This window comes from Pseudophryne corroboree, chromosome 2, assembly GCF_028390025.1.
Source record: "Pseudophryne corroboree isolate aPseCor3 chromosome 2, aPseCor3.hap2, whole genome shotgun sequence".
In the NCBI taxonomy this organism is placed as follows: Eukaryota; Metazoa; Chordata; class Amphibia; order Anura; family Myobatrachidae; genus Pseudophryne; species Pseudophryne corroboree.
Window position 1 is genome coordinate 281555440 of NC_086445.1, and position 27321 is coordinate 281582760.

The 27321-nt window shown below is 44.7% G+C and overlaps 1 protein-coding gene across 5 annotated transcripts in view; it reads right to left on the reverse strand.

The window, feature by feature from the left end:
• The window catches only part of AKAP11 (A-kinase anchoring protein 11), a 246602-nt gene that overhangs the window by 46532 nt on the left and 172749 nt on the right, over window positions 1-27321 (reverse strand). For 4 of the 5 annotated variants that reach the window (XR_010214542.1, XR_010214538.1, XM_063952863.1 and 1 more), the window contains exons 7-11: window positions 22748-27065; window positions 20900-21055; window positions 5458-5541; window positions 3799-3845; window positions 218-378 (exon numbers count right to left, since the gene is read on the reverse strand). Coding sequence is in view for 3 of the 5 variants with exons in the window: in XM_063952863.1 (XP_063808933.1) it covers window positions 218-378; window positions 3799-3845; window positions 5458-5541; window positions 20900-21055; window positions 22748-27065 (4766 nt within the window). In the remaining 2 variants the exon portion in view is untranslated. The remainder of the gene's footprint in view (window positions 1-217; window positions 379-3798; window positions 3846-5457; window positions 5542-20899; window positions 21056-22747; window positions 27066-27321) is intronic. The other variant, XM_063952864.1, reaches the window with a different exon arrangement.

Consider the following 27321-nt stretch of genomic DNA (forward strand, 5'->3'; position numbering starts at 1 on the left):
TAATAGCATATATAATATTTTGGAATTTGATCGTTATAATTGGTTTTCCTGAGCAGATTTTCCACATCATTCCATTAATTCCAGACATGCCTAGGCCCAGTGCCAGAATGCATACACATGACGCGCAAATAACCTACGTGTATTTTATATTGGCGCTTCCATTTGTTCTGTACATAATATCAAATGTGTTTTATATTGCACAAAAATATAAGCTTACAGGCATCAGCTCTTTCTTGGCATTCTCTGGAAAGTATAGCTCAGAAACCCCAGCCTCTGATGCAGCGATCCACTGTAACATGACCCGCAACTGTGGCTCAACCGCACTTGGGCCCACATCAACGTTTCTAATCAGTAAAGTCTTGCAGTGCTGCTCTAGAACTGAGAAATAAAACAAATTCTCTAAAGAAAACAGTGGTAACAAATGGTCACACTTATAAAACTGGCTACTGACAGGAAAGTGGTCACAGCTGTTCTGTATATAGTACATTGGGCCTGATTCAGAGATGAACGTAGACCTGATGGTTTATGTACATCTCTGATGTGAGTGGGACGGCGCATGCACACAATGAGTCCTGGAAGATTTCAGCGTTTCCATAAAACAGGCATGTAACCATTTTCTGGGAGCGGCGAGGCGTATTCCAATGCAGTTTTACTGGCCTTGCAAGTGGGCAGAAGGTGGCCATTCTGAGTAAGCTTAGGCTTAACTGTCTTCGGACACAGCACTCGGATCTGAGATGCCGGCTGGAGGCGTCTTTTTCCTTTAGATGCCTCCTGCAGGCATTAGCATATTTTTGCACAGCAGCTGCGTCCGAAGATGCAGCTACTCTACAAAACTGTCCATCTCTGAATTAGGCCCATTGGGGTAGATGTATTAACCTGGAGAAGGCATAAGGAAGTGATAAACCAGAGATAAGGCAGTGTTAAGTGCAAGGTGATAACGCACCAGCCAATCAGCCCCTGTTAATTTACATATGGGAGCCGATTGGCTGGGGTGTTTATCACCTTGCATTTATCACTGGTTTATCACTTCTTTATGTCTTCTCCAGGTTAATACATCTGCCCCATTGTTTCCATTACTGTTTAGCTGGTCCTCACGACCCGCACTCAGGCCCTCATTCCGAGTTGTTCGCTCGCTAGCCGCTTTTCGCAGCAGTGCACACGCTAAGCCGCCGCCCTCTGGGAGTGTATCTTAGCTTAGCAGAATTGCGAACGAAGTATTCGCAATATTGCGAAAAGATTTTTCTTTGCAGTTTCTGAGTAGCTCCAGACTTACTCGGCATCTGCGATCAGTTCAGTGCTTGTCGTTCCTGGTTTGACGTCACAAACACACCCAGCGTTCGCCCAGACACTCCCCCGTTTCTCCAGACACTCATCCGTTTCTCCAGACACTCCCCCGTTTTTCCCAGAAACTGCAGCGTTTTTTCACACACTCCCATAAAACGGCCAGTTTCCGCCCAGAAACACCCACTTCCTGTCAATCACACTACGATCACCAGAACGAAGAAAAAACCTCGTAATGCCGTGAGTAAAATACCAAACTTCTTAGCAAATTTACTTGGCGCAGCCGCAGTGCGAACATTGCGCATGCGCAGTTAGCGGAAAATCGCACCGATGCGAAGGAAAAGAACGAGCGAACAACTCGGAATGAGGGCCTCAGTTCATGTTTTCCATGTCGCCTAGCAGGAGCACAGGTGTGTGACCAACTGTCGCATTTTAAAGATTCATAGGTGACCTGGAAAACAAGTACATGTTGAGAACCACTGTATAGTATTCTCATCCTGAAACAGGAAAACTACTCTGTGTCAAACATGGGAACCAATCTTAAATGTAACAATTTAAATCCAAAAGTATGCATGCTACAGGCTGTGTTTGAAAAATGGCAGGAGCTGGTTGGTGGATCTCCATCCACTTTCTCTCTCTCCTAGGCTTAGTACATAGACACCTTAGTGCATATGCCCCTCTAGGGGCATATGCACTAAGCTCCTGCCTGTAACAGTCAGCAGCTGATACTTTATCTCCATTCACTTTCTCTCACTCTAAGGGGTAAATTTACTAAGATGGGAGTTCTATTTAAGATGGGATGTTGCCCATAGCTTCTCATTTATCTAGCACCTTCTAGAAGATATCTGGAATCTGATTGGTTGCTGTGGGCAACATCCCATCTTAAATAGAACTACCATCTTCGCAAATTTACCCCTAAGGCTTAGTGCATAAAGTGGATGAAGATAAAAGTCCAGCCAATCAGTTCCTAACTGCCATGTTACAGTCTGTGTTTGAAATTGACAGGAGCTGGTTGGTTGGTACTTTATCTCTGCCCACTTTATCTTTCTCCAAGGCTTAGTACATAGACCGGTAAGATAAAGTGGGCAGAGATAAAGTACCAACCAACTAGTTCCTAACTCTCATTTTTCAAACAAAGCCTGTAACAGTTAGGAGCTGATTGGCTGGTACTTTTTCGCTCTCCACTTCATCCCTCTCTAAGGGGTGGTAACCAATTACAGGTAAAGATGCATCGATGCGAAAAAGTACAGTTTTTGATATTTTTCATGATGTTTCACCTGTATGTTTTTATACAGCCTATTCAATTTGGTTGCCTGTAATAAAATACATTATCTCCCGGTTTCACTGAACCTGTGTGAATTCGGTAGAAATAGCCCCGTTTTCGGGTGAAAATGGGTCTGTTTCCGGGGATTTGGTTTTGCCTGCCTGAGGCAGGTGCAACAAAATCCCCAATAAGCCACGGCTCATGACTGCTTATCGGGGCTAATAGGATAGCCCACGGCGAGACAATTAACTGCGGTAATTAATAGTGGCTAATTAGATACCCCTATTAGGGTGGTTACACACTAGAATGATATTAGGTCGATTTTTCATATTGGAACAAATCGTCTGGTGTGTACACAAAACTGCGTGCTCCCGTGGGTCACATGTGACATCTTCGGGTCGTCGTGCTGCACGGCTTGGCATCGTGCCTTAGAAACAAGAATGTGAATTGCAAAGTTAGAGAAGACATTATTATCTCTGTGATTCCAGGTGTCATTACTAGGACAGATCTTAGGTCTTAGCTAATTGCTCTTAGCTAAAGACAGGTCAGGCGCACTCATACCTCTCGTATTGTGACCAACTGCAGGGATTGTGTTCTGTAGGACAGGATATCCTGTATAACAAGATTCACGTGGTGGGAGAATGTGTTTAACGGAAGGCTGGTGGGAAGACAGAGCTTCTTGCAAAATGACCTATTTTATTGTGTTCCCTGGAGATTACAGAGATCAGCTGCTGCCCTATAGTTTTAATGGGATGTCACCCAGGAAAGTGCCATTACAAATATCAATGTAACAAGCACATTAAAAGAGGACATTTTAGCATTCTAAGACACAGAAGAGAAATAGTTGTACTGCAATTTATGAAGGGGTGGTGCTAGTGACAGCAGACAGGACTTTAATTATGGTTTTAAAATTCTCACAAACGCACATTTCCATTATGTAGACTTGCAATTTGTAAATGGTCATATACAGAATTCCCAGGAGAAACTGGGTAGTAGCCGCTGTGTATGTGCACTGCAGACAATTTGGCACATTTACAAAACACAATAAGAGGTGTAGTCTGCCCAAAAATATGCAGCTAACAAGATGATCCTTATTGTGTGCTGTGAACGACTCTATAATGTACAGTGTCTTCCCTACTTGTCTATAGCACAATACACTGCCAATTCCTTGCAGTCCCTTCTCCATGGATTTCAAAGCACCTATCCCTATGTGGTCACCAGTGCTAGCTCTTAAAGATATAAACATACTGTACCTTCCGCAGTTACTTTGGGCTCTTCATCTTTATCTTCTGTACAGTCACTACATTTAAATAAGCAAAAACTGGTTTAGTTGAAAACAAATCGGATATCTGAAGTAATCTGATTCACTGACTTGTAAATTGGTTATTCATGCAAGTTTTCATGCAGAGATAATAAAGTGCAAGAACACAAAAAAGGTTATCTGGCACCGAAACGTGAGCAAGGAGAGAAGGATTGGCACTACAGCTGGTGAATTCCCAGAATGCTCTCTGAGTTAGTGGAGAATGCCAAGGCTCATCAACAGATAGATAGCCAAAGCAGGCCTACCCATGTTGGACACATTTACATTCAAACTGTGACAAAGGGTTTACTGTCTGGCGTACCGTAGCTACTGCAAAACACTGATTCTTTGCTTAACTTATTGCAGAACATACTAGATGTAGCTGGTAGTTACTAAGGTAGAGAATCCAGCGCAACACAAAAGCAGACAAGCGTAAGTGTTGCTGGTTAGTGACGTACACTGGGGGCTGCGCCTACATTTTCCACTTCTCCTAAACGTTAAACCTTCTGGCAAGTCCAAAGCTACAATAATAGCTATAAACAAATTCACTAATCACTTTTAATCACATCCCTACATATTACTAAAACAAATTATTTATATCAAAATCTATGAGCCTACGCCTGTAATAGCGGAGGTTTCTATATATATATATATATATATATATATATATATATATATAGAGAGAGAGAGAGAGAGAGAGAGAGAGAGAGAGAGAGAGAGAGAGAGAGAGAGAGAGAGAGAGAGAGAGAGAGAGAGGTATGTCCGAGGTTGTGCCTGCTTCACTTATTCAGCAGAAAACAGGCACACACCAACTGCTTAGGAGAAAGGGATTCTCTATCTTGCATCACTCTGGAAAATGTGATGTCAGGCTCAGGCACCTGAGCCTCAATTATCTAAGGCTGGGTACACATCAGAGCGATGGCCAATCGTCCTGATGGTTGGCCTGAATCCCCTTTGGCCTGGACCAGCGAAGACTGGCCGTACACACTAGCCAATATAATTAATGATTACACAGTGCAGGGTATCATGCGATAACTTCTGTTTGGCCCATGCAGCACGGCCAACCGGAAGATGTCGCATGCGACCTGCTGGAGCGATATGCACTATTTTGTTGTTCTTATACGGCAAATTGTGCCGATATTGGCCTAATGTGTACCCACCCTTATATACAGTACACGTGTGTGATTATTTCCAGATGTGTTCTCATACTAGGTCAAACTATATTGTATGTTTGGTGGCAATTTGTTGGGAAAAGTCTTACTGGAAGTATGTATGTATCCAAAAAATTACTCTGAGCCCAGCCCTAAACTCTGCTAGGGAATGTAACCTTTTTACGCAGATAGCTGAATTCTACTAACTCAATTTTTACTGTACACTTTATTTTTATTCAGCAGCAGTAATAGTACAAAAATAAACCAACAATAAACAGAACAGATAGGAAATAAGTCATCGATAGTCAGAAAATAAAATAAATTGTTAGAAATTAAAGGTGAACGTTTGAAAAGTCAGATCCAACATGCAAACTCAAAGGTTCCCGCGTCCCTTAGAAGACATCATGCACATGGAATTACAAACTAGCCTACTTGCATGCATTGCCTATAACTAGACCAACCTGTCTGATGGCGGGAAGGATACATTTTCTTCACACATGTCTCCCTCCAATCCCAGACTGCTCCAGCTACTGCTGTTACCATTACTACCAGAAGAAGATATATTGAATAGCCTCAAGTAGACCGATCTTGGCTAGAGAATGACTCATTTATTAAACAGCACAAGAGCTTCATAAATTCACATGCAGAAATATATCTCACCAAAATAGAGGCACGGGTAAAGGATCACAGGGAAAAATGATTGTTTGCATGGCAAGACGATGGGTATCCGGTTGATAGCTAGACAGCGTCTAGTTAGACAGTCATTAGAAAGACACCATATGTTAGACAGACATTAGGTCGACAGGGTCAAAAGATCGACATGAAAAGGTACTATACAAAAGGTCGGCAGGGTCAAAAGGTCGACGTGAAAATGATCGACATAAAAAAAGATAGACAAATGTTGTTTTTTTATTTAACATGTTTTTGGACTATTTCATACTTTCTCTATCCATGTCGGCATACAGTTGGTTATAAACCTTGTGGCGAGCGCAGCGAGCCACTGAGCCCAAAGCGTGGCGAGCGAAGCGAGCCCCGCGAGGCTATGGCTTTCTACAATTGGGGGTCCCAGATGACAAAACTATCCACACAAACCACAAAAATGCAAACAACATGGTGTCTACCTTTTTTATGTCGACCATTTCCATTGTCGACCTTTTGACCCTGTCGACCTTTTGTACTGTCTACCTTTTTCATGTCGACCTTTTGACCCCGTCGACCTAATGTCTGTCTAACATATGGTGTCTATCTATTGACTGTCTAATTAGACACTATCTTTTATACCACACCAAAGACTATGTATGCCAAAGTTTTAACTTGGGCCATATTTGTGTTTTTGCTTTATGGTTTCACATACAGGTCGAATAAGCTTATATGGCACATTTAATAGTGTGATTGGGCAGCCCCTGAAAGTTATAGTACATGCCCATTGTGCCATATGCTGCATTCCATCTGTATTGCTAACTCATCTGCACCTGTTAGACAAGGGAGTGAAACAGCATTATAGGTGCGGTGTGTGACGCTCGGTCATGCCAACTGTAACATAAGCTGTAAGTGGCCCACGTGCTCTGTTCTGCTGCCTGTTAATACCCAGACCCATTTTATTAGAGTGCTGCAGAGTATGCTGGCACTATATAAATGTTAATAAATAAAAAAATAAGAATTTACTCACCGGTAATTCTATTTCTCGTAGTCCGTAGTGGATGCTGGGAACTCCGTAAGGACCATGGGGAATAGCGGGCTCCGAAGGAGGCTGGGCACTCTAGAAAGATTTAGGACTACCTGGTGTGCACTGGCTCCTCCCACTATGACCCTCCTCCAAGCCTCAGTTAGGACACCGTGCCCGGACGAGCAGACATAATAAGGAAGGATTTAGAATCCCGGGTAAGACTCTTACCAGCCACACCAATCACACCGTACAACTCGTGATACTATATCCAGTTTGACAGTATGAAAACAACTGAGCCTCTCAACAGATGGCTCAACAATAACCCTTTAGTTAACAATAACTATTTACAAGTATTGCAGACAATCCGCACTTGGGATGGGCGCCCAGCATCCACTACGGACTACGAGAAATAGAATTACCGGTGAGTAAATTCTTATTTTCTCTAACGTCCTAGTGGATGCTGGGAACTCCGTAAGGACCATGGGGATTATACCAAAGCTCCCAAACGGGCGGGAGAGTGCGGATGACTCTGTAGCACCGAATGAGAGAACTCCAGGTCCTCCTCAGCCAGGGTATCGAATTTGTAGAATTTTGCAAATGTGTTTGCCCCTGACCAAGTAGCTGCTCGGCAAAGTTGTAAAGCCGAGACGCCTCGGGCAGCCGCCCAAGATGAGCCCACCTTCCTTGTGGAATGGGCATTCACAGATTTTGGCTGTGGCATGCCTGCCACAGAATGTGCAAGCTGAATTGTACTACAAATCCAGCGAGCAATAGACTGCTTAGAAGCAGGAGCACCCAGCTTGTTGGGTGCATACAGGATAAACAGCGAGTCAGATTTTCTGACTCCAGCCGTCCTGGAAACATATATTTTCAGGGCCCTGACAACGTCTAGCAACTTGGAGTCCTCCAAATCCTTAGTAGCCGCAGGCACCACAATAGGCTGGTTCAGGTGAAACGCTGACACCACCTTAGGGAGAAACTGGGGACGAGTCCTCAATTCTGCCCTATCCATATGGAAAATCAGATAAGGGCTTTTACATGATAAAGCCGCCAATTCTGACACTCGCCTGGCTGAAGCCAAGGCCAATAACATGACCACTTTCCACGTGAGATATTTCAGATCCACGGTTTTTAGTGGCTCAAACCAATGTGATTTTAAGAAACTCAACATCACGTTGAGATCCCAAGGTGCCACAGGAGGCACAAATGGGGGCTGAATATGCAGCACTCCTTTCACAAATGTCTGAACTTCAGGTACTGAAGCTAGTTCTTTTTGAAAGAAAATCGACAGAGCCGAGATCTGTACTTTAATGGAGCCTAGTTTTAGGCCCATATTCACTCCTGCTTGCAGGAAATGCAGAAATCGACCTAGTTGAAATTCCTCTGTTGGGGCCTTTTTGGCCTCGCACCATGCAACATATTTCCGCCATATGCGGTGATAATGCTTTGCCGTAACATCTTTCCTGGCCTTAATAAGCGTAGGAATGACGTCTTCCGGAATACCCTTTTCCTTTAGGATCCGGTGTTCAACCGCCATGCCGTCAAACGCAGCCGCGGTAAGTCTTGGAACAGACAGGGCCCCTGTTGTAGCAGGTCCTGTCTGAGCGGTAGAGGCCACGGGTCCTCTGAGAGCATCTCTTGAAGTTCCGGGTACCACGCTCGTCTTGGCCAATCCGGAACCACGAGAATGGTGTTTACTCCTCGCTTTCTTATTATTCTCAATACCTTTGGTATGAGAGGCAGAGGAGGGAACACATAAACCGACTGGTACACCCACGGTGTCACTAGAGCGTCCACAGCTATCGCCTGAGGGTCCCTTGACCTGGCGCAATATCTTTTTAACTTTTTGTTGAGGCGGGACGCCATCATGTCCACCTGTGGTTTTTCCCAACGGTTTACCAGCATCTGGAAGACTTCTGGATGAAGTCCCCACTCTCCCGGGTGGAGGTCGTGTCTGCTGAGGAAGTCTGCTTCCCAGTTGTCCACTCCCGGAATGAACACTGCTGACAGTGCTAGTACATGATTCTCCGCCCATCGGAGAATTCTTGTGGCTTCCGCCATCGCCATCCTGCTTCTTGTGCCGCCCTGTCGATTTACATGGGCGACTGCCGTGATGTTGTCTGACTGGATCAGCACCGGCTGGTGTAGGAGCAGGGATTTTGCTTGACTTAGGGCATTGTAGATGGCCCTTAGTTCCAGAATATTTATGTGAAGGGAAGTCTCCTGACTCGACCATAGTCCTTGGAAGTTTCTTCCCTGTGTGACTGCCCCCCAGCCTCGAAGGCTGGCATCCGTGGTCACCAGGACCCAGTCCTGTATGCCGAACCTGCGGCCCTCTAGAAGATGGGCACTCTGCAGCCACCACAGTAGCGACACCCTGGTTCTTGGAGACAGGGTTATCAAGCGATGCATCTGAAGATGCGATCCGGACCACTGGTCCAACAGGTCCCACTGAAAGATTCTGGCATGGAACCTGCCGAAGGGAATTGCTTCGTAAGAAGCCACCATCTTTCCCAGGACCCGCGTGCAGCGATGCACTGATACCTGTTTTGGTTTCAGGAGGTCTCTGACTAGAGATGACAACTCCCTGGCTTTCTCCTCCGGGAGAAACACTTTTTTCTGGACTGTATCCAGAATCATACCCAGGAACAGTAGTCGTGTCGTCGGAACCAGCTGTGACTTTGGCATATTCAGAATCCAGCCGTGCTGGTGCAGCACCTCCTGAGATAGTGCTACTCCCACCAACAACTGTTCCTTGGACCTCGCTTTTATTAGGAGATCGTCCAAGTACGGGATAATTAAAACTCCCTTTTTTCGAAGGAGTATCATCATTTCCGCCATAACCTTGGTAAATACCCTCGGTGCCGTGGACAGTCCAAACGGCAGCGTCTGGAATTGGTAATGGCAATCCTGTACCACAAATCTGAGGTACTCCTGGTGAGGATGGTAAATGGGGACATGCAAGTAAGCATCCTTGATGTCCAGGGATACCATGTAATCCCCCTCGTCCAGGCTCGCAATAACCGCCCTGAGCGATTCCATCTTGAACTTGAATTTTTTTATGTATGTGTTCAAGGATTTCAAATTTAAAATGGGTCTCACCGAACCGTCCGGTTTCGGTACCACAAATAGTGTGGAATAGTAACCCCGGCCTTGTTGAAGTAGGGGTACCGTGATTATCACCTGCTGGGAATACAGCTTGTGAATTGCCGCTAGCACCGCCTCCCTGTCTGAGGGAGCAATCGGCAAGGCAGATTTTAGGAACCGGTGGGGTGGAGACGCCTCGAATTCCAGTTTGTACCCCTGAGATACTATTTGAAGGATCCAGGGATCCACCTGTGAGCGAGCCCACTGATCGCTGAAATTCTTGAGGCGGCCCCCCACCGTACCTGGCTCCGCCTGTGGAGCCCCACCGTCATGCGGCGGACTTGGAAGAAGAAGCGGGGGAGGACTTTTGCTCCTGGGAACCTGCTGTTTGTTGCAGTCTTTTTCCCCTACCTCTGCCTCTGGACAGAAAGGACCCGCCTTTTCCACGCCTGTTTTTCTGGGTCCGAAAGGACTGAACCTGATAAAACGGCGCCTTCTTAGGCTGTGAGGGGACATGGGGTAAAAATGCTGACTTCCCAGACGTTGCTGTGGAAACTAGGTCCGAGAGACCATCCCCAAATAATTCCTCACCCGTATATGGTAACACTTCCATGTGCTTTTTTGAATCTGCATCTCCTGTCCACTGGCGAGTCCATAAGCCTCTCCTAGCAGAAATGGACAATGCACTTACTTTAGATGCCAATCGGCAGATTTCCCTTTGTGCATCTCTCATATATAAGACTGAGTCTTTTATATGGTCTATGGTTAACAGGATCGTGTCTCTGTCTAATGTGTCAATATTTTCTGACAGTTTATCTGACCACGCAGCGGCAGCACTGCACATCCAAGCTGACGCAATAGCTGGCCTAAGTATAATGCCTGTGTGTGTATATACAGACTTCAGGATCGCCTCCTGCTTTCTATCAGCAGGTTCCTTGAGGGTGGCCGTATCCGGAGACGGTAGTGCCACCTTTTTAGACAAACGTGTGAGCGCTTTATCCACTCTAGGGGGTGTTTCCCAACGTGACCTATCCTCTGGCGGGAAAGGGAACGCCATTAGTACCTTCTTAGGAATTACCAATTTTTTATCAGGGAAAGCCCACGCTTCTTCACACACTTCATTTAATTCATCTGATGGGGGAAAAACTACGGGTAGTTTTTTCTCTCCAAACATAATACCCTTTTTAGTGGTACCAGTAGTTATATCAGAAATGTTTAACACCTCTTTCATTGCCTCAATCATACAGTGAATGGCCTTAGTGGGCATCAGGTTTGACTCATCGTCGACACTGGTGTCAGTATCCGTGTCGACATCTGGGTCTGCTTGAGGTAGCGGGCGTTTTAGAGCCCCTGACGACCCATGCGACGCCTGGGCAGGCACGAGCTGAGAAGTCGGCTGTCCCACATTTGGCATGTCGTCGATTTTCTTATATAAGGAGTCTATACGTGCACTCATTACTTTTCATAAGCCCATCCACTCAGGTGTCTGCCCCACAGGGGGTGACATCCCTTCTAAAGGCATCTGCTCCGCCTCCACATCATTATCCTCATCAAACATGTCGACACAGCCGTACCGACACACCGCACACACACAAGGAATGCTCCGAATGAGGACAGGACCCACAAAAGCCCTTTGGGGGGACAGAGTGAGAGTATGCCAGCACACACCAGAGCGCTATATAATGCAGGGACTAACTAAGTTATGTCCCCTATAGCTGCTTTTTATATTATATATGCATTGCGCCCAAATTTAGTGCCCCCCCTCTCTGTTTTTACCCTGTTCTGAAGTGTAGACTGCAGGGGAGAGCCAGGGAGCTTCCTTCCAGCGGATCTGTGAAGGAGAAATGGCGCCAGTGTGTCTGAGGGAGATAGCTCCGCCCCTTTTCCGCGGCCTATTCTCCCGCTTTTTTCTGGATTCTGGCAGGGGAATTTACCACATATATAGCCTCTAGGGCTATATATTGTGGTATTTTTGCCAGCCAAGGTGTTTTTATTGCAGCTCAGGGCGCCCCCCCCCAAGCGCCCTGCACCCTCAGTGACCGGAGTGTGAAGTGTGCATGAGGAGCAATGGCGCACAGCTGCAGTGCTGTGCGCTACCTTGGTGAAGACTGATGTCTTCTGCCGCCGTTTTTCCGGACCTCTTCTTGCTTCTGGCTCTGTAAGGGGGACGGCGGCGCGGCTCCGGGACCGAACACCAAGGACTGGGCCTGCGGTCGATCCCTCTGGAGCTAATGGTGTTCAGTAGCCTAAGAAGCCCAATCCGGCTGCAAGCAGGAGAGTTCGCTTCTTCTCCCCTTAGTCCCTTGCTGCAGTGAGCCTGTTGCCAGCAGGTCTCACTGAAAATAAAAAACCTAAAATTATACTTTCTTTCTAAGGGCTCAGGAGAGCCCCTAGTGTGCATCCAACCTCGGCCGGGCACGAAATCTAACTGAGGCTTGGAGGAGGGTCATAGTGGGAGGAGCCAGTGCACACCAGGTAGTCTAAGATCTTTCTAGAGTGCCCAGCCTCCTTCGGAGCCCGCTATTCCCCATGGTCCTTACGGAGTTCCCAGCATCCACTAGGACGTTAGAGAAACATGCTTTAAATGTAATCTGCATAGCAACAGAAAACCTCTTAGTGCAGCTGGAATCCAGGACATGTGCTCAAGAATGGATTACATATATTTTGTAACACGCAAGTCGCTAGTGAGGAAGGTTCCCCCAAGAATCGTATTTCCTTCCCTTCTCACATAAACACTACATATTACTGTACAGGAAAAGGAGGGTATTTGGGGTAATCCTCTGGATTTCTCCCTATACTCAACTACTGTGGCTCCAACAGCTTCTGCTGGATGAGAGCAGATAGCCCTCACATGTAACAGATATGGCACATTACCATCAAGCAGAAAGGATCAGGTAATATACAATATCGGCTATCAATAGAGAATTAAAAACACTTCTAAAAATATAACAATTCACAAAATAGGACCACTGTCACAATGAACCTTACTATTCAGCCAAATAATATACTGTCCCATAGATTGCAAGCTTGCCCTCTTTCTGTGTCTGCTAATACCTAACCTTGTTTCTCTTACGTCCTAGAGGATACTGGGGTGCATTTAGTTCCATGGGGGTATAGACGGGTCCACTAGGAGCCATAAGTACTTTAAGAATTTTATAGTGTGGGCTGTCTCCTTCCTCTATGCCCCTCCTACCAGACTCAGTTTAGAAAATGTGCCCGGAGGAGCCGGTCATGCTGAAGGAAGCTCCTGAAGAGTTTTCAGCATTTATTTTATATGTTTGTTATTTTCAGGCAGGGCTGGGTGGCACCAGCCTGCCTGCTTCGTGGGACTTAGGGGGAGGGGGAGGGCCCCACCTCTTGAATGGTTAATGGTCCCGTTCCCCGCTGACAGGACACTGAGCTCCTGAGGGAACTATTCGCAAACACCACCACGGCGAGAGTACATTCCCGCAGCACGCCGCCACCCCTAACAGAGCCAGAAGAATGAAGAGTGGCGAGTACTGAGCCGGTGTCCCAGGTTATCGGGGCGCCGGCCGTTATGGCGGCACGAGGGTATGGAGACGTACGGCTTCTAACCGGGGCGGAATGCATCTCCGGACACAGTACACAACTGCGTCTCAGTACACTGTACCCATACTGGCAACACAGCCTTAAAACGGTTTCTGTCCATTTTAGGCACCAAATTCCTCAGCCAGTATAAAAAAAAAGCGGGATGACCGCGCGCCATTGAAGGGGCGGGGCTTACTATGAGAGGATCCAGCAGCTCACCAGCGCTATTTTCCCTCTGCAGTGGACACAGACGCTGACTGTGACTCCAAATTACCTCAGCGGTACCAGGGGGTCATAGCAGGGGGCGGGGCGATTACTAGTGTATTAAGTCCCCTATCGGGGTACTTAGTCTGCAACACGGCTAAGCTTGTCATTTGCGGTAGGGCCGCGATGGGGGCTGGCTCCAAACAACTGTGTGTCTCCCTGAAGGGCTCTTTGTGGGTTAATTGTGCTTAACCTTTTCCTGTGTGTGTGTGCTGTCACATTTACATTATGTCAGGCAAAGAGTGTGTTTCTTGTACAGCTGAGTGTTCCTCTTCACCAGGGGGCTCACAGAATGGTGGGACTGAACCAGAGTGAGTTAATTCTCTGAAAGGAATGATCTCCACTCTTTCTACAAAACTGTCCTGCAATGAGAAAGAGACGCAATACTTAAAAAAAGACTGTGGATGAGTTTATGAGCAGAGACTCGGTCCCCAAAACAGCGTCTCAATCCCCTCCCATTTGTACGCAAAAGCGATCTTTGGCTAATATCCTGCAGTCTGAATTCGATGCTGAAGGATCAGACTTGGAGGAGGGTGAGGTAGACTTGGAGGGGGGGAGGGGGGGTGCGGCTCTGTCACAGGGAATAAAGGCTCTTATAGAAGCTATCAGATGTTCTGCATATTCCTGATAAGGTGTCAGAGGAGTGTGGGGAATCTTATTTTAATGTAAAAAAGAAGTCCTCAGTCACTTTTCCTGTGTCAAAGGAATTGAATACCCCGTTTGAAGAACCGTGGGTTAATCCTGATAAAAAATGTCAGATCCCTAAAAGGTTGCTCATCTTTTCCCTTTCCTCTGGAGGCTGTCACGAAAAATTGTATTGCCTCTTCCTGGTGCAGCCTCCCTAAAAGACACGGCTGATCGTAAAATTGAGACTACACTCAAATCATTGTACATAGCTGCTGCGGTGGCCCAGAGACTCACTATTGCATGTGCGTGGATCACAAAAGCTATTGCAAAATGGTCAGGTAACCTAATTGAGGGGTTAGATTCCTTGTTTAGGGGGGATGTTTTACTCCTGCAGCATATACAGGACTCTGCGAACTTTATGGTGGAAGCCATAAAAGAGATAGGCTTGCTTAACGCACGCACCACTGCTATGGCAGTGTCTGCACGCAGGGGCTTGTGGCTATGCCAGTGGACTGCTGACGCGGACTCCAGGAAAGGCGTGGAAGGCCTACCATTCACAGGAGAGGCCTTGTTTGGAGATGACCTAGACAAATGGATCTCCACAGCTACTGCGGGTAAGTCTACGTATCTTCCTTCCGCAGCCCCCCCTACCAAGAAGACTTATTCAGTTTCTAAGTCACAGTCCTTTCGGACGTCCAAGTTCAAGGGCAAATCCAGAGGCGCTTCTACGTCATCCGGCGGTGCTAGAGGTAAACTACGCAAACCAGCAATTGCAGGTGCTCAGGAACAGAGCTCAGGCTCTGCTTCCTCAAAGATTTCAGCATGACGGTGGACCGCAATGCCTGGAAGACTGTCAGATGGGAGCGCGACTACAATTCTTCAGTCAGATCTGGTCAAGTTCGTTCCAGGATCCCTGGGTCATAGATTTTATTTCCCAGGGCTACAGACTGGAGTTCCAAGAGCTCCCACCTCACAAATTCTTCAAAATCAGGCTTGCCAATTTCACAAGAGGCAAGTATAACTTTACAGTATGCCATACAAAAACCGGTACAGACTCGGGTCATTGTTCCAGTTCCACCTCATCTGCTCAACAAGGGGTACTATTCCAACTTGTTTGAACCCGTACTTACGGGTGTTCAAATTGGAGATGGAGTCTCTGAGAGTGGTAATCTCAGGTCTGGAGGAAGGGGAATTCCTAGTGTCTCTGGATATCAAGGATGCGTACCTTCACATTCCGATCTGGCCGCCTCATCAGGCTTATCTACGGTTTGCACTGCAGGACTGTCACTACCAGTTCCAGGCCCTGCCCTTTGGTCTCTCCACGGCACCAAGGGTGCTCACCAAAGTGATGGCAGAGATGATGTTTCTACTCCGCAAACAGGGAGTGAACATAATTCCGCACCATCAGGGAAAGGTTGCTGGACAGCATTGGTCTCTAAACAAAACTCCTCCAGGATCACGGGTGGATTCTGAACCTTCCGAAATCTCACCTAAAGCCAACACGGAGGTTCCCATTCCTGGGAATGATACTTGACACGGAGTCACAAAAAGTGTTCCTTCCATTGGAGAAGGCATTGGTGATCCAGTCGATGGTTCGGGACGTCCTGAAGCCAACCCGGGTGTCGGTGTATCTGTGCATTAGCCTTCTGGGGGAAATGGAGGCCTCTTACGAGGCTCTTCAATACGGAAGGTTTCACGCAAGTCCCTTCCAGCTCGATCTGGTGGACAAATGGTCCGGATCGCATCTTCATATGCACCAGAGGATCAGTCTGTCGCCAAAAGCCAGGATCTCTCTTCTGTGGTGGCTATAGACTTCTCACCTCGAAGGTCGGTGGTTCGGAATTCAGAACTGGATCTGTTAACCACAGACGCAAGCCTCAGAGGTTGGGGAGCAGTCACTCAGGGGGTGCAGTTTCAAGGAAGATGGTCAAGTTAGGAAGTTGTCCTTCCAATCAACATTCTGGAACTCCGGGCCATATACAACGCCCTTCTGCAGGCCTCACATCTTCTTTAAAATCGGCCATACAGGTCCAGTCGGACGATGTGACGGCAGTGACGTACATAAACCGACAGGGCGGAACAAAGAGCAGAGCAGCAATGTCAGAGGTGTCAAGAATTCTCCTCTGGGCAGAAAGAAACGCTGTGGCGTTGTCAGTGGTCTTCATTTCGGGAGAAGACAATTGGGAAGCAGACTTCCTCAGCAGACACGACCTGCAGCCGGGGGAGTGGGGCCTTCACCCAAAAGTGTTCAGGTGCTTGACAAGTTGATGGGGATATCCACAGATCGACAGGATGGCCTCTCGGCTCAACAAGAAGCTCAAGTGGTATTGTTCCAGATCGAGAGACCCACAGGCGGTGGCGGTAGACGCCCTGATGACTCCATGGGTCTATCAGATGCTGTACGTGTTTTCTCCACTTCCTCTGATCCCAGGAATTCTAAAGAGAATAAAAAGGGAAAAGGTTCAAGCAATACTCATTGCTCCAGACTGGCGAAGAAGGGCCTGATACGCGGACCTTCTGGAGATGCTCCTTGAAGATCCGTGGCCTCTACCTCCTTGCGAGGATCTTCTGCTACAGGGCCCGTTCGTCTAATAGGACTTACCACGTCTACGTTTGATGGCATGGTAGTTGAACGGCTGATTCTAGCCAGGAGAGGGATCCCTAACACGGTTATCCCGACTACGATCCAAGCCAGAAAGGGGGTAATGTCTAAGCATTACCATCGTATTTGGAAGAAATACGTCTCTTGGTGTGAGAGCAGAAATTATTCTGCTGTGGAATTTCATCTGGGACGTTTCCTGCTTTTTCTGCAGGCAGGTGTGGATGTGGGCCTATGTCTGGGCTCCATAAAAGTCCAGATTTCGGCCTTGTTCATTTTCTTTTAGAAACAATTGGCTTCTGTCCGTGAGGTCCAGACGTTCTTGAAAGGTGTTCTGCACATCCAACCTCCCTTTGTGCCTCCCACGTCATCTCGGGATCCCAACGTGGTGCTGCAGTTCCTCCAATCGGACTGGTTAGAACCATTACAGGAGGTGGACTTAAAATATCTTACGTTGAAAACCGTCACACTGTTAGCCTTGGCTTCAGCAAGACGTGTGTCGGAGTTGGGGGCTTTGTCTCATAAAAGTCCCTATTTAAATTTCCACAAGGACAGAGCTGAACTCAGAACTCGTCAGCAATTTCTTCCTATAGTGGTGCCTGCGTTTCACATCAACCAACCTATTGTGGTTCCGGTTGTCACCGACACTTCTGCTACTTCAAAGTCTTTGGATGTTGTGAGAGCTTTGAAGGTGTATGTAAAGAGAATAGCTCGTCACAGAAAAACGGACTCGCTGTTTGTTCTTTATAATCCCAATAAGATTGGGTGTCCTGCTTCAAAGCAGACAATTGCACGCCGGATCAGACTTACTATCCAGCATGCTTATTCCACGGCAGTATAGATAGTATTCACCAGCGCTAGGTTTTAAAATTAAAAATAATACTCTAGTTAAAAATAATTTCAGGACGGTAGGTTATGTTGAAAACAGTATACAATATATTTAATAAAAGTAATCTCATAAAATCACAGATGCCTATAAAGCATGATTAGAAATTTAAATAGTCATGTGAAATGGCACATCCACATATTTCCTCAACATATGTTAATTCATACCCCGGCTAGGACTTCCACTGGAATTATGTCCATGAACTTGTTGTTGGAGAGTTGATGAATATATATTGTGATTGATCTTATGTTTTCTACTTCAGAAGGAACACTTGATATGGATAAAACTGTCCCCCTATTGATTTCACTGTGTGATTTCCCTGTGTGACTTGTTATAATGGGAAGTCGATCACCATTCCAGTGATCAATACATTATAATAATATTCTTTAAATACTATTATGTTACCTGATAAGTAAATGATTTATAAACTTTATTGCATGTCTCTAAGAGCATTGACTATTATAAGTACGTTAAGAATTTGTGCTCTAAGTTAGAATGATTGCTATAGAGCTACATCTCAGATCGGCAGATCTATTGCTACATTGTCCATTTTTTGCTCTATCTACTTGTTACATAAGATTGCGATCCAGCTGGGTTGGTGCGCGTGCGCGGGCCGCGTTGGTCCGTGCTCACTCTGTTCTGTGCGGCCCGTTGCCATGGTACAACGCTCGGGCTCCGATCACGTGACCAACCACGTGTTTCGGCGTCGCGCGGCATGGTGGGGGCCGGACAGACAACCATGGTGGGTGCGGGAGTGCGCGCGTCTGACGCATGCGCACCAACAAAGATCAATGACGTTTTGAGTCAGTCTAGTCATCTGACGACTAGCGACCAATCACTTACAATAAACAGATCATGTGACGAATGTAGTCACATGACCGGACTTGAGGATGTTTACATTATAATTAAAAGGTACTTTTTAATACTTTCCACTACTCGTTTTTAGATACAAATTGACATATACACATGTGAGACCAATTGCAATATGAATTATGTGTTACTTTTACATTTTTGGACGGTTAGGTTTTTGTTGAATAAATTGTTTTTCAGGTGTCTATGATTACATCAAATTGCTCAGGGTTTATAAGGAGCCACAGGACAGCACTCTAACATTCACTCCTGAGGAAGCTGGGTGTCAACACCAGCGAAACGCGTCGAGTTAGAGATTACAGGACACATCCTCAAAATTATCCTCAACACTGCTGGACTTTGTCATCATCACCCATACGGCACCAATTGGACAGCATTTCCCTGGACATTTCCATCTGTGGAGAAAATTGGAGGTTTCCCTGTCTGCTTGAAACGCTTGCATTGGTATGCTTAAAAGGGACTTTCTTTACTCCATTGCTTTCATCAACTCTCCAACAACAAGTTCATGGACATAATTCCAGTGGAAGTCCTAGCCGGGGTATGAATTAACATATGTTGAGGAAATATGTGGATGTGCCATTTCACATGACTATTCAAATTTCTAATCATGCTTTATAGGCATCTGTGATTTTATGAGATTACTTTTATTAAATTTATTGTATACTGTTTTCAACATAACCTACCGTCCTGAAATTATTTTTAACTAGAGTATTATTTTTAATTTTAAAACCTAGCGCTGGTGAATACTATCTATATTGCTTCTATATTTCTTTGGGGAATTACCACCCCCTACACCAGCAGCTTCTTGACAGCGCACTCTATCTTCTTTTTCATACACATTTATTCCACGGCAGGCTTGCCATGTCCAAAATCTGTACAGGCCAACTCTACTAGGTCGGTGGGTTCTTCCTGGGCTGCTGCCCGAGGTGTCTCGGCTTTACAGCTCTGCCGAGCAGCTATTTGGTCAGATTCGAATACGTTTGCTAAGTTCTAGAAGTATGATACTTTGGCCTCTGAGGACCTTCAGTTTGGTCAATCAGTTCTGCAGGAACCTCAGCACTCTCCCACCCGGTTTGGGAGCTTTGGTACATCCCCATGATACTAAATGGACCCCAGTATCCACTAGAAAGTTAGAGAAAATAGGATTTTAATTACCTACCGGTAAATCCTTTTCTCGTAGTCCATAGAGGATACTGGGCGCCCGCCCAGTGTTTCGTTCTTCCTGCAATGTTACTTGGTCTCTCTTTTTTTCTTGCTTAGAAATACCCCTCCCTTTCGAGTACCCGAATGATATCATTAAGCTGATTGAGCATCTACCATTATATATGTCTGTTGTGAGAGGCAGAGAGGTTCCTGCATTAGGAGGAGGTGCAAGCCCTGACATGCCACATGGAGCATTATGGGGTTGCTCCAAGGTAGGTAGCTCTTAGCTTAGACATATTGTAGTAAGGAGCCATTATCATGTGGCTCCTTGCTGGTTAATCATAGACCCAGATTGGGGTAATGGAGGTGTGGGGTGTGGTTCCTCTGGACTGGCTGAGCTGGATGGCTTTAGTGTGGCATACCTTTACATTCTATTAACACTTTTCACTTATTAATTTTTTAAACACTATTTCTCTATTTTAATTACATTTCATTTTTGTGTCACCTTCTTTATAGCTTCGGCTTCCCAAATACTAATTTATTAACACTATAGTTTTTTCACTGGTATGCTGCCCTGGGCTTTCTGGCTTCTGTTGGTGTTTTGGGGTGCCACACCCTGCACCTAGATATAGCGCTAGGGACCCCAAATATACAGAGACGCCTTGATGAGGCTTTGGTGCTTATGCACACATTTGCGCAAATGTGTAACCAAGATCTCTGAATTCTAATATTATGTGGGATTTATATCTGGTTAGTGTTATCATTCAGGGTGCTGGGGGAAACAATTTCTCTTTTTTTTTCTTGCTTAAGTAATGTTGGTTCAGCCGTTGCTGTTCCAAGTTTGGTTAGCTTGGCTTTCCTCTTGTTGTGTGTGCTGGTTCGGAATCTCACCACTATCATTATCTATCCTTCTCTCAAAGTATGTCCGTCTCCTCGGGCACAGTTTCCTAGACAGAGTCTGGTAGGAGGGGCATAGAGGGAGGAGCCAGCCCACACTATCAAATTCTTAAAGTGCCCATGGCTCCTAGTGGACCAGCCTAAATAGACCCCAGTATCCTCTACGGACTACGAGAAAAGGATTTACCGGTAGGTAATTAAAATCCTATTTTATCACTGTTTGTTTCAAATTGTAAAAGTGCTGCTAAAAGTGCTGTCTCTATAAAAAAAATGTTTATAATAATAATCATCATAACAATCCTGTTCTTAATATACCTGTCACTGAGGTGGAGAAAACTGCTGCTTTCATCTTGGTGTTCGTCTTCAAAACTGAGATTGGACCAGCTGCCGGTGCTGTCATCCCCCACACTGACACTGGTCTGTTGGCTGGTCACTGAGTCCACTGACTGAAAGCCATCTTTATCAACAGTACTGAAGAGCACAGAAACAATGCTGAGTCTACTATGTGATTATAAGGGTTCATTCACCTTTAAAAATGACAATTATATTTTGAATATGTCATATATATACTAAAATTATACTTTTATTCTGATTTGGTGCTTTTATCATAGAAACTTTTACACAAGCAGCTGCAGAAATAAATTACATTGCACTATGTTAATGGTCAGTCTGAGACCAAAAGAAGGATGCTCAACCAACCCAATGTTCAACATTGTCCCAAAACGCTCATCAAACAGAATGACAGGGATCCAACATCCAGGGGTCATTTCAAATGGCAGTTAGGAGCTGATTGGCTGATACTTTAACTTCGGTCCACTTAATTTCTCTCCAAGGCTTAGTAAATAGACACCCAACAAATCACTGTTTGTAAGTACCACATACAAGAAAGTTTCTAAAATGTTCTCACTGAAAGCAGTTTTTCTCAGTTGGGCAATGTCCTAATAAAGTTTTATCCACCATCCCTTTTATTTATCATTTGGGAAACCACTCAGACCCTTCTCTATGTTTGGTCCATTCAGAATTTATCCCCGATGTTCCTTTTCCCCTCTCACCTTTTTTTTAATTTTTTTTAGACAAAATTAACACCTTATATAGATCAGCAAGTTCCTACACTGGGGTGATTCTCATACCGTAAATGTCCACACAGTAATCACTATGGTTCTCTCCTTTTTCATCAATTTCTCGGGAAAAATTAAATGAAGCTCAAGGTCTCATAGGTGCAATAAGCTCCTGAATGCATTCTGGGTATTATGATGCAAAAATCATTATTTATTTTTGCTTGCACCAATGAGATGTGAGCTAAGATAAGTAAGGCTTCTTACAAGTAATATCCCTTAGGACATCACGCTTAATTGAATCTACCTCTGTCTGGTTGCTTACTGGCACAGTTAGATGGATCTCCTATAGATTTCTACAGACAACCGTAACCCCCACTGGTGTATTTATAATGGGTGCAGTGTGTGTGGTGCGCACAGGCCCCCTGGGTCAAGGAGGACCCACAGTGCACATCCTGCACAATTTTTTCTAATACTTAACCTCCCAGCACCATTTTCCCAGTGTTTCACAAATATGCAGTAGGAGAATCACTGGGAAAATGGCCGCCATGCCATTTTCCTGGAGACCTGTCCATGCGCACTAGATTCTGGAACAGCACTAAGGTCCCCTAGTGACCCTAGTGCACAGAGTCAAGAGCGCAGCCGGCTAGAGAGGATGGGGCCCAGAAGGAGACTGCACACGAGCCTCCGTCTCCCGGAAGAAGCCCCTGATATCCACCTCGTTTAGGCAAACGGATTCAATTCAATTTAATAGGTAACTTCATAGGTACCCTAACATTTGAATGGCGCATTCAATTTTCATTTCATTTACTTTTTTGGGGGTTCTTCTGTGCTGGAATTCATTAAATATTTTTTTCAAAATCGGTATTTTGGGGGTATGATTTGTCACATTTACTGGGAGTAATTCATGGGAGCACAGGACAGCATAAGTTCACTATTGTCACCTGCCGCTGACCACATGTTTTAATCGGGTTACCCCAACAGCAGGAAAAGGCAGAACTACCAACATGAAACTGATGAGCTATATTATTGTAGTTAATAAATCTTCAGTTTGCACATTTTGAGGATGTTAAACAAAAATAAGTAAATAATAAATTATACAGCTTACCTGATGTTAAATACATGCCCAATGTTCTTCATAGCAGACATCATGATTTCCGTGGTAAGGCTTTCTGCAAAGCTGACCCCATCATGCCCAATGCCACTATCCGCTGCCAAACTCGTATTACTCAGCTCACGCTCAGCTTTTTCAATAGCTGCACTCACAATTTTATCCGCCAGCACTGCTCGCTTATCAAAGTCAATGTGGATCTTAGGGATATTAAGATGGAAAAGTCTTGATTTCTGACAAGCATTTTGCTTGGACTTAGAACATTGCTTAGTTTTTCTGGAAACATCTTGTCCCAGCAAGAAGTGACAGGAGGATACAGGGTTTCCGTTCTGCTCTTTTACACTACACAGCCTACAAGCAGTTCCATAAGAATGTGTAAGTTTTCCAGCATGTGGGACTTTATCTGCTTTTTTCCTATTTTCTGCAGCTTGTAGCCTGGCTGCCTCCATGCTGAATTCCAAGGTGCCATCTACAACATTGCAGGCATACTGTTCAATAGCTTGCATAATCCCCTCGCTAATACCATGATCATTTAAACTGCCTGTGCTATGATATAACTTCTGTTTAGGAGTTAAAGGAAGGAGTGTCTTGGGGTAGGATGTTTTAACGACCTCACCAGTAATATAATCATGTTTCGATTTTGTATAGAGACAAGAATCGGTCAGTGATTTGGGAAGTGAAGCAGTTGACATTTTTAGCTTTCTCTTTACGTCACATGTTATGGTATGTGCTAAAGATTCAGCAAAAGTGAGCAGGCCAGCATGTTCAGATTTCTGTACAGAGTCCTCATTGAAAGAACGAAGAGTAAAGTTACTCAGTCTGCGTTTATTTTTGTCTGAATGATGGGTTCTACTCAACAGTCTACGTATTTCTTTACTACAGTTTGCTTCAGACTTAACTCTATGGATAACCTTACGATTACATTTAACTTTAGTGGTTTTAGAGGCCTGTTGGAGGCCAGACTTTATAGCGCTATAAACTAACCTACCAGCGTATTGATCCAAAATGAGCTCACTGTTCCCTCCTTCCATCTTTAGCACCCGTATAAGATGGTCTGCATATTCTTCAGTCACACTTTCACAGCTGGGGTATTTTGAGGTCAAACCAGCACCATCATTATAATGAGGCAAATGAAGAGTGGCCGGATCAGTTGATTTAAAATTCATATTTGCATATTTGTAACCTCTTTCTTTGGGTCTACAGTCTTTATCATATAGTCGGGAATTGCCACAGTCTACATCACACATTGAGTTCTTCCTGCTGCCAATCATTTCCTTTGCATCATTAATGACCTCCCCGGCAACACAGTTTGCATATCTACACATGGTCTCTAGCAGGTCTTCAGTAATATTTCTCATATAGGCAGGGTAACCCCACTTATCACTCAACACGCTCAGCTGCGACCGGTTCCTAATGGATGCTCCCTGAGCAGATTCATCCTCTAATGAGCATGCAGCCATGTCAGTGGCAACAGAAATTATGTTACTTGACAAGTAGTCTGCATATCTACAGGTTTCCTCGGATACTTCAAGCTCTTCAGAACTATCATCACTGCTTGAGCTTTCAACCTCTTCGGAAAGTGATCTCATGAGTTTAAGCATAAAATCATCTCTCTTTGTATTGTCGTGTTCAAATACAGACAGATGGGGAGTAGAAGGTGGCGTGGCGGGATAGAAGTCTTTTGCTAGTTTTCCTTTAAGTCGCTTGCCAAGCTTTCTCATGCTTCTTTCAGGACTTATGTCATAGGATGTTATAGGTGTTGGAGGTGGAGTACTAGGCAGTGCTATTCCAGTGGAATCTCTTTGCCGAATCTTATCTTCAACAAATAATTCTTCGCCACAATTACACATTACTGAGGAGAAATGGTTGATGTGAGGGAGACAACTATGAATGCTGAACAATGAAGAATCTGAAACATCATTCTTCTGAACAGTTCTCTTTGCAGCCCAACCTTCTGTATTTGTTTTACTATACATAGTATTTGAATTCACTGCACAACTGCCTGAGGAACGTCTTTCTGAGGCTTCCCACTTGTAGTCCTGTGCCGACTGCTTTACAATAAAGCATGGATTTAGGGACATTTGCTCACCAACTTGAGGACACCTAAAAATCCTTTTCTGCTGCTCCGAAGATTTGGGGGAATAAGTCAACATTTCAGTGTCTTGAGGCATAACTTTATGCTGGTCAACAAAATTAATAGGCAATTCCCTACTCAGTTTCATTACGTCTAAATTGTTTGAAAACATATCTGCAGTCCTACCTAGTGTATGTTTAAAACTACCCTTGCCCAAACCATCAGTGCAATTATGTTGTGATGCTTCTCCATCTAATGAAAGACACAGAGAAGGCCTCTCAATTATCTTTTTAGTCATCATTTCAGCATAATCTTCCACGGTTTTGGCAGATTGTATTACATCATATGCTTCGTTTACAATCATGTCTACCATAGTTACGGAGAAGGCCTTTACTCCATCTGCATCTTGCTGCTCCTGTAGGCTATTGCTAACGCCATCTTTAGAAGACGATATAATAGTTGTACCAGATATTTCAGCAATGCTTTTTGTTGACAAGTTATACTTTTTTACATTATCTACATAAACGTATGTATCACTAGATATTGGTTTCTGGCTCAGAACTTTGGCAGCTACAGGTACTGGAACAGAGCTCATAAGCCCAGATGTAAAGAACAAAGCATACTGAACAGTATAATCTCTTTTAGACTTAGCAGGTGACACTTCTTGAAATCCAGGAGAAGTGGATGTGGGTGATGATTGCACTGACATAGCTTCAGAGCTTACGTATCGGAGGTTGTCCATAGAAACACTTATAGCGGCTTCTGTTGTAAAAGACACATTCACTTGAGATAATTCAATAAAGGCTTCCTGAATAACAGATTCTGATAAATCTTTAGCATAGGAACTTACAGCTACATCTTCATAGTCAAAAGATTGGCAATAAGATACAGTTGGAGTCGGTGGGTGGGAAAACTGACAAACCTCCATGATCCCTTCGAAAACAAGCTCTTCTGCAAGGTCAGCAGCGAAACGCGTGACAGCATTAGTAACCATTTGCTTCTTTATATGCCGAAGTTCCTGCAGGGCACTTGTAATGACTTCACTGACCATGAGGTTTGCCAAACTATTGATGGCTCGTTTTTTAATTGAAAAGGCTCGTCTCCTCCCAATTTCATAGAAAGCCATTTGGACTATATATGAAGTTAGTCTTGCAGCTAGGTGGCATAATGCGCTAGTACAAGATGAAACACCCCTTTGCAAGTCTTTAAATGCGCTGCCTAAACTGTTTTCTACCAGATCTGCCGCAAATTTCTGAATGCCTCCCTTAATTGATTTGTGTTTGGACTTCAATTTACGGTCTGACTCTTTGCTATGTGATTTGCGTTTATGCTTCATATTTTTCTCCTGCTCTTTTTTGACAAAGCTGGAAGATGGTTTGGTATTAAAAACGGAGTCAAACACATTAATGCATACATGGTTAGCATAATCACTAAATTTACTGAAAGAATTGTCCTCTTGACTAACCAAGTGAGAACAATCTGTGGTTGTGGGAACTCCAGGAGGACTAAAGGCAGATGATCTAATTGGACTAAACAAGGTTCCATTATCTTCGGCACAGATCTTTGCCAGGCGAGGGGAGTCTGGTAAATCAGATACACTACTAAAAGGAGATTCTGCCTTACGGGGAGTTGGTTTTTTTACACTGGCTGAGAGTGTAGGGCGATCAAATTGAAACTTTTGTGGATTCATACATACTGTGCTCATGTGCCCTTTGGCACATTTTTTCTTTTTAGGTGGGCTGGCTAGAATGGTTTTCTGAGTAGTCTGGAAATGGTCTTCCAGTGTTGACTCTGGTTCATCAAATCGATCAAAACTATCAAAAAATTCACTTAGTTCAGAATCAGAGTCTTCAATACCATCTTTCCCAACGGGTATCTTTGGCAGGTTCAGTTTTGCTCTTAAGCTTTTCTGATAACCCACTTCATCTAGGAAAATAATTGGACTTGGACTGGAGCAATCAGACTCTGATGATTCCACAGGAGAAGGAGATAAAACAATCTTGTCTTGGGAAGAAACCGTCCTCTGCTTCCAAGTATTGCACATTGAGGTTGTGACAGTGTTTTTACCAGAAGATGACAACTGTGGAAGTTCTACGTAACTCATTAGCATTGTAGACTTAATAGATGATCTACGGCGCACTGAGCTGAATATGATTTTTGATCCACCGACATCGAGGCAATGAGCAGGTTGGGTTTGGGAAGCAGCATCACGCTGATTTCTCACATTTTCCCACCTTACTCCTGAAAGAAAATAACAGTTTATTCTATTATTTGTACATATTCTATCAGTGTACTCCGAACAATAACATAACAAATCTGCATTACAGTGAGGTTAACTCTACTTACAAAGAAAAATTAGCTTTGATTAAAAACAGTAATCAGGCCAAATTCAATTAGCTACAAGCACTGACGAAACGGCTTCCGGTGTCTTCGTGGGACAAGTCCCAGAGTCTGATTTCTGCTTACAGCCTGTGGAAGTGTGAGCAGGCACCAGCCT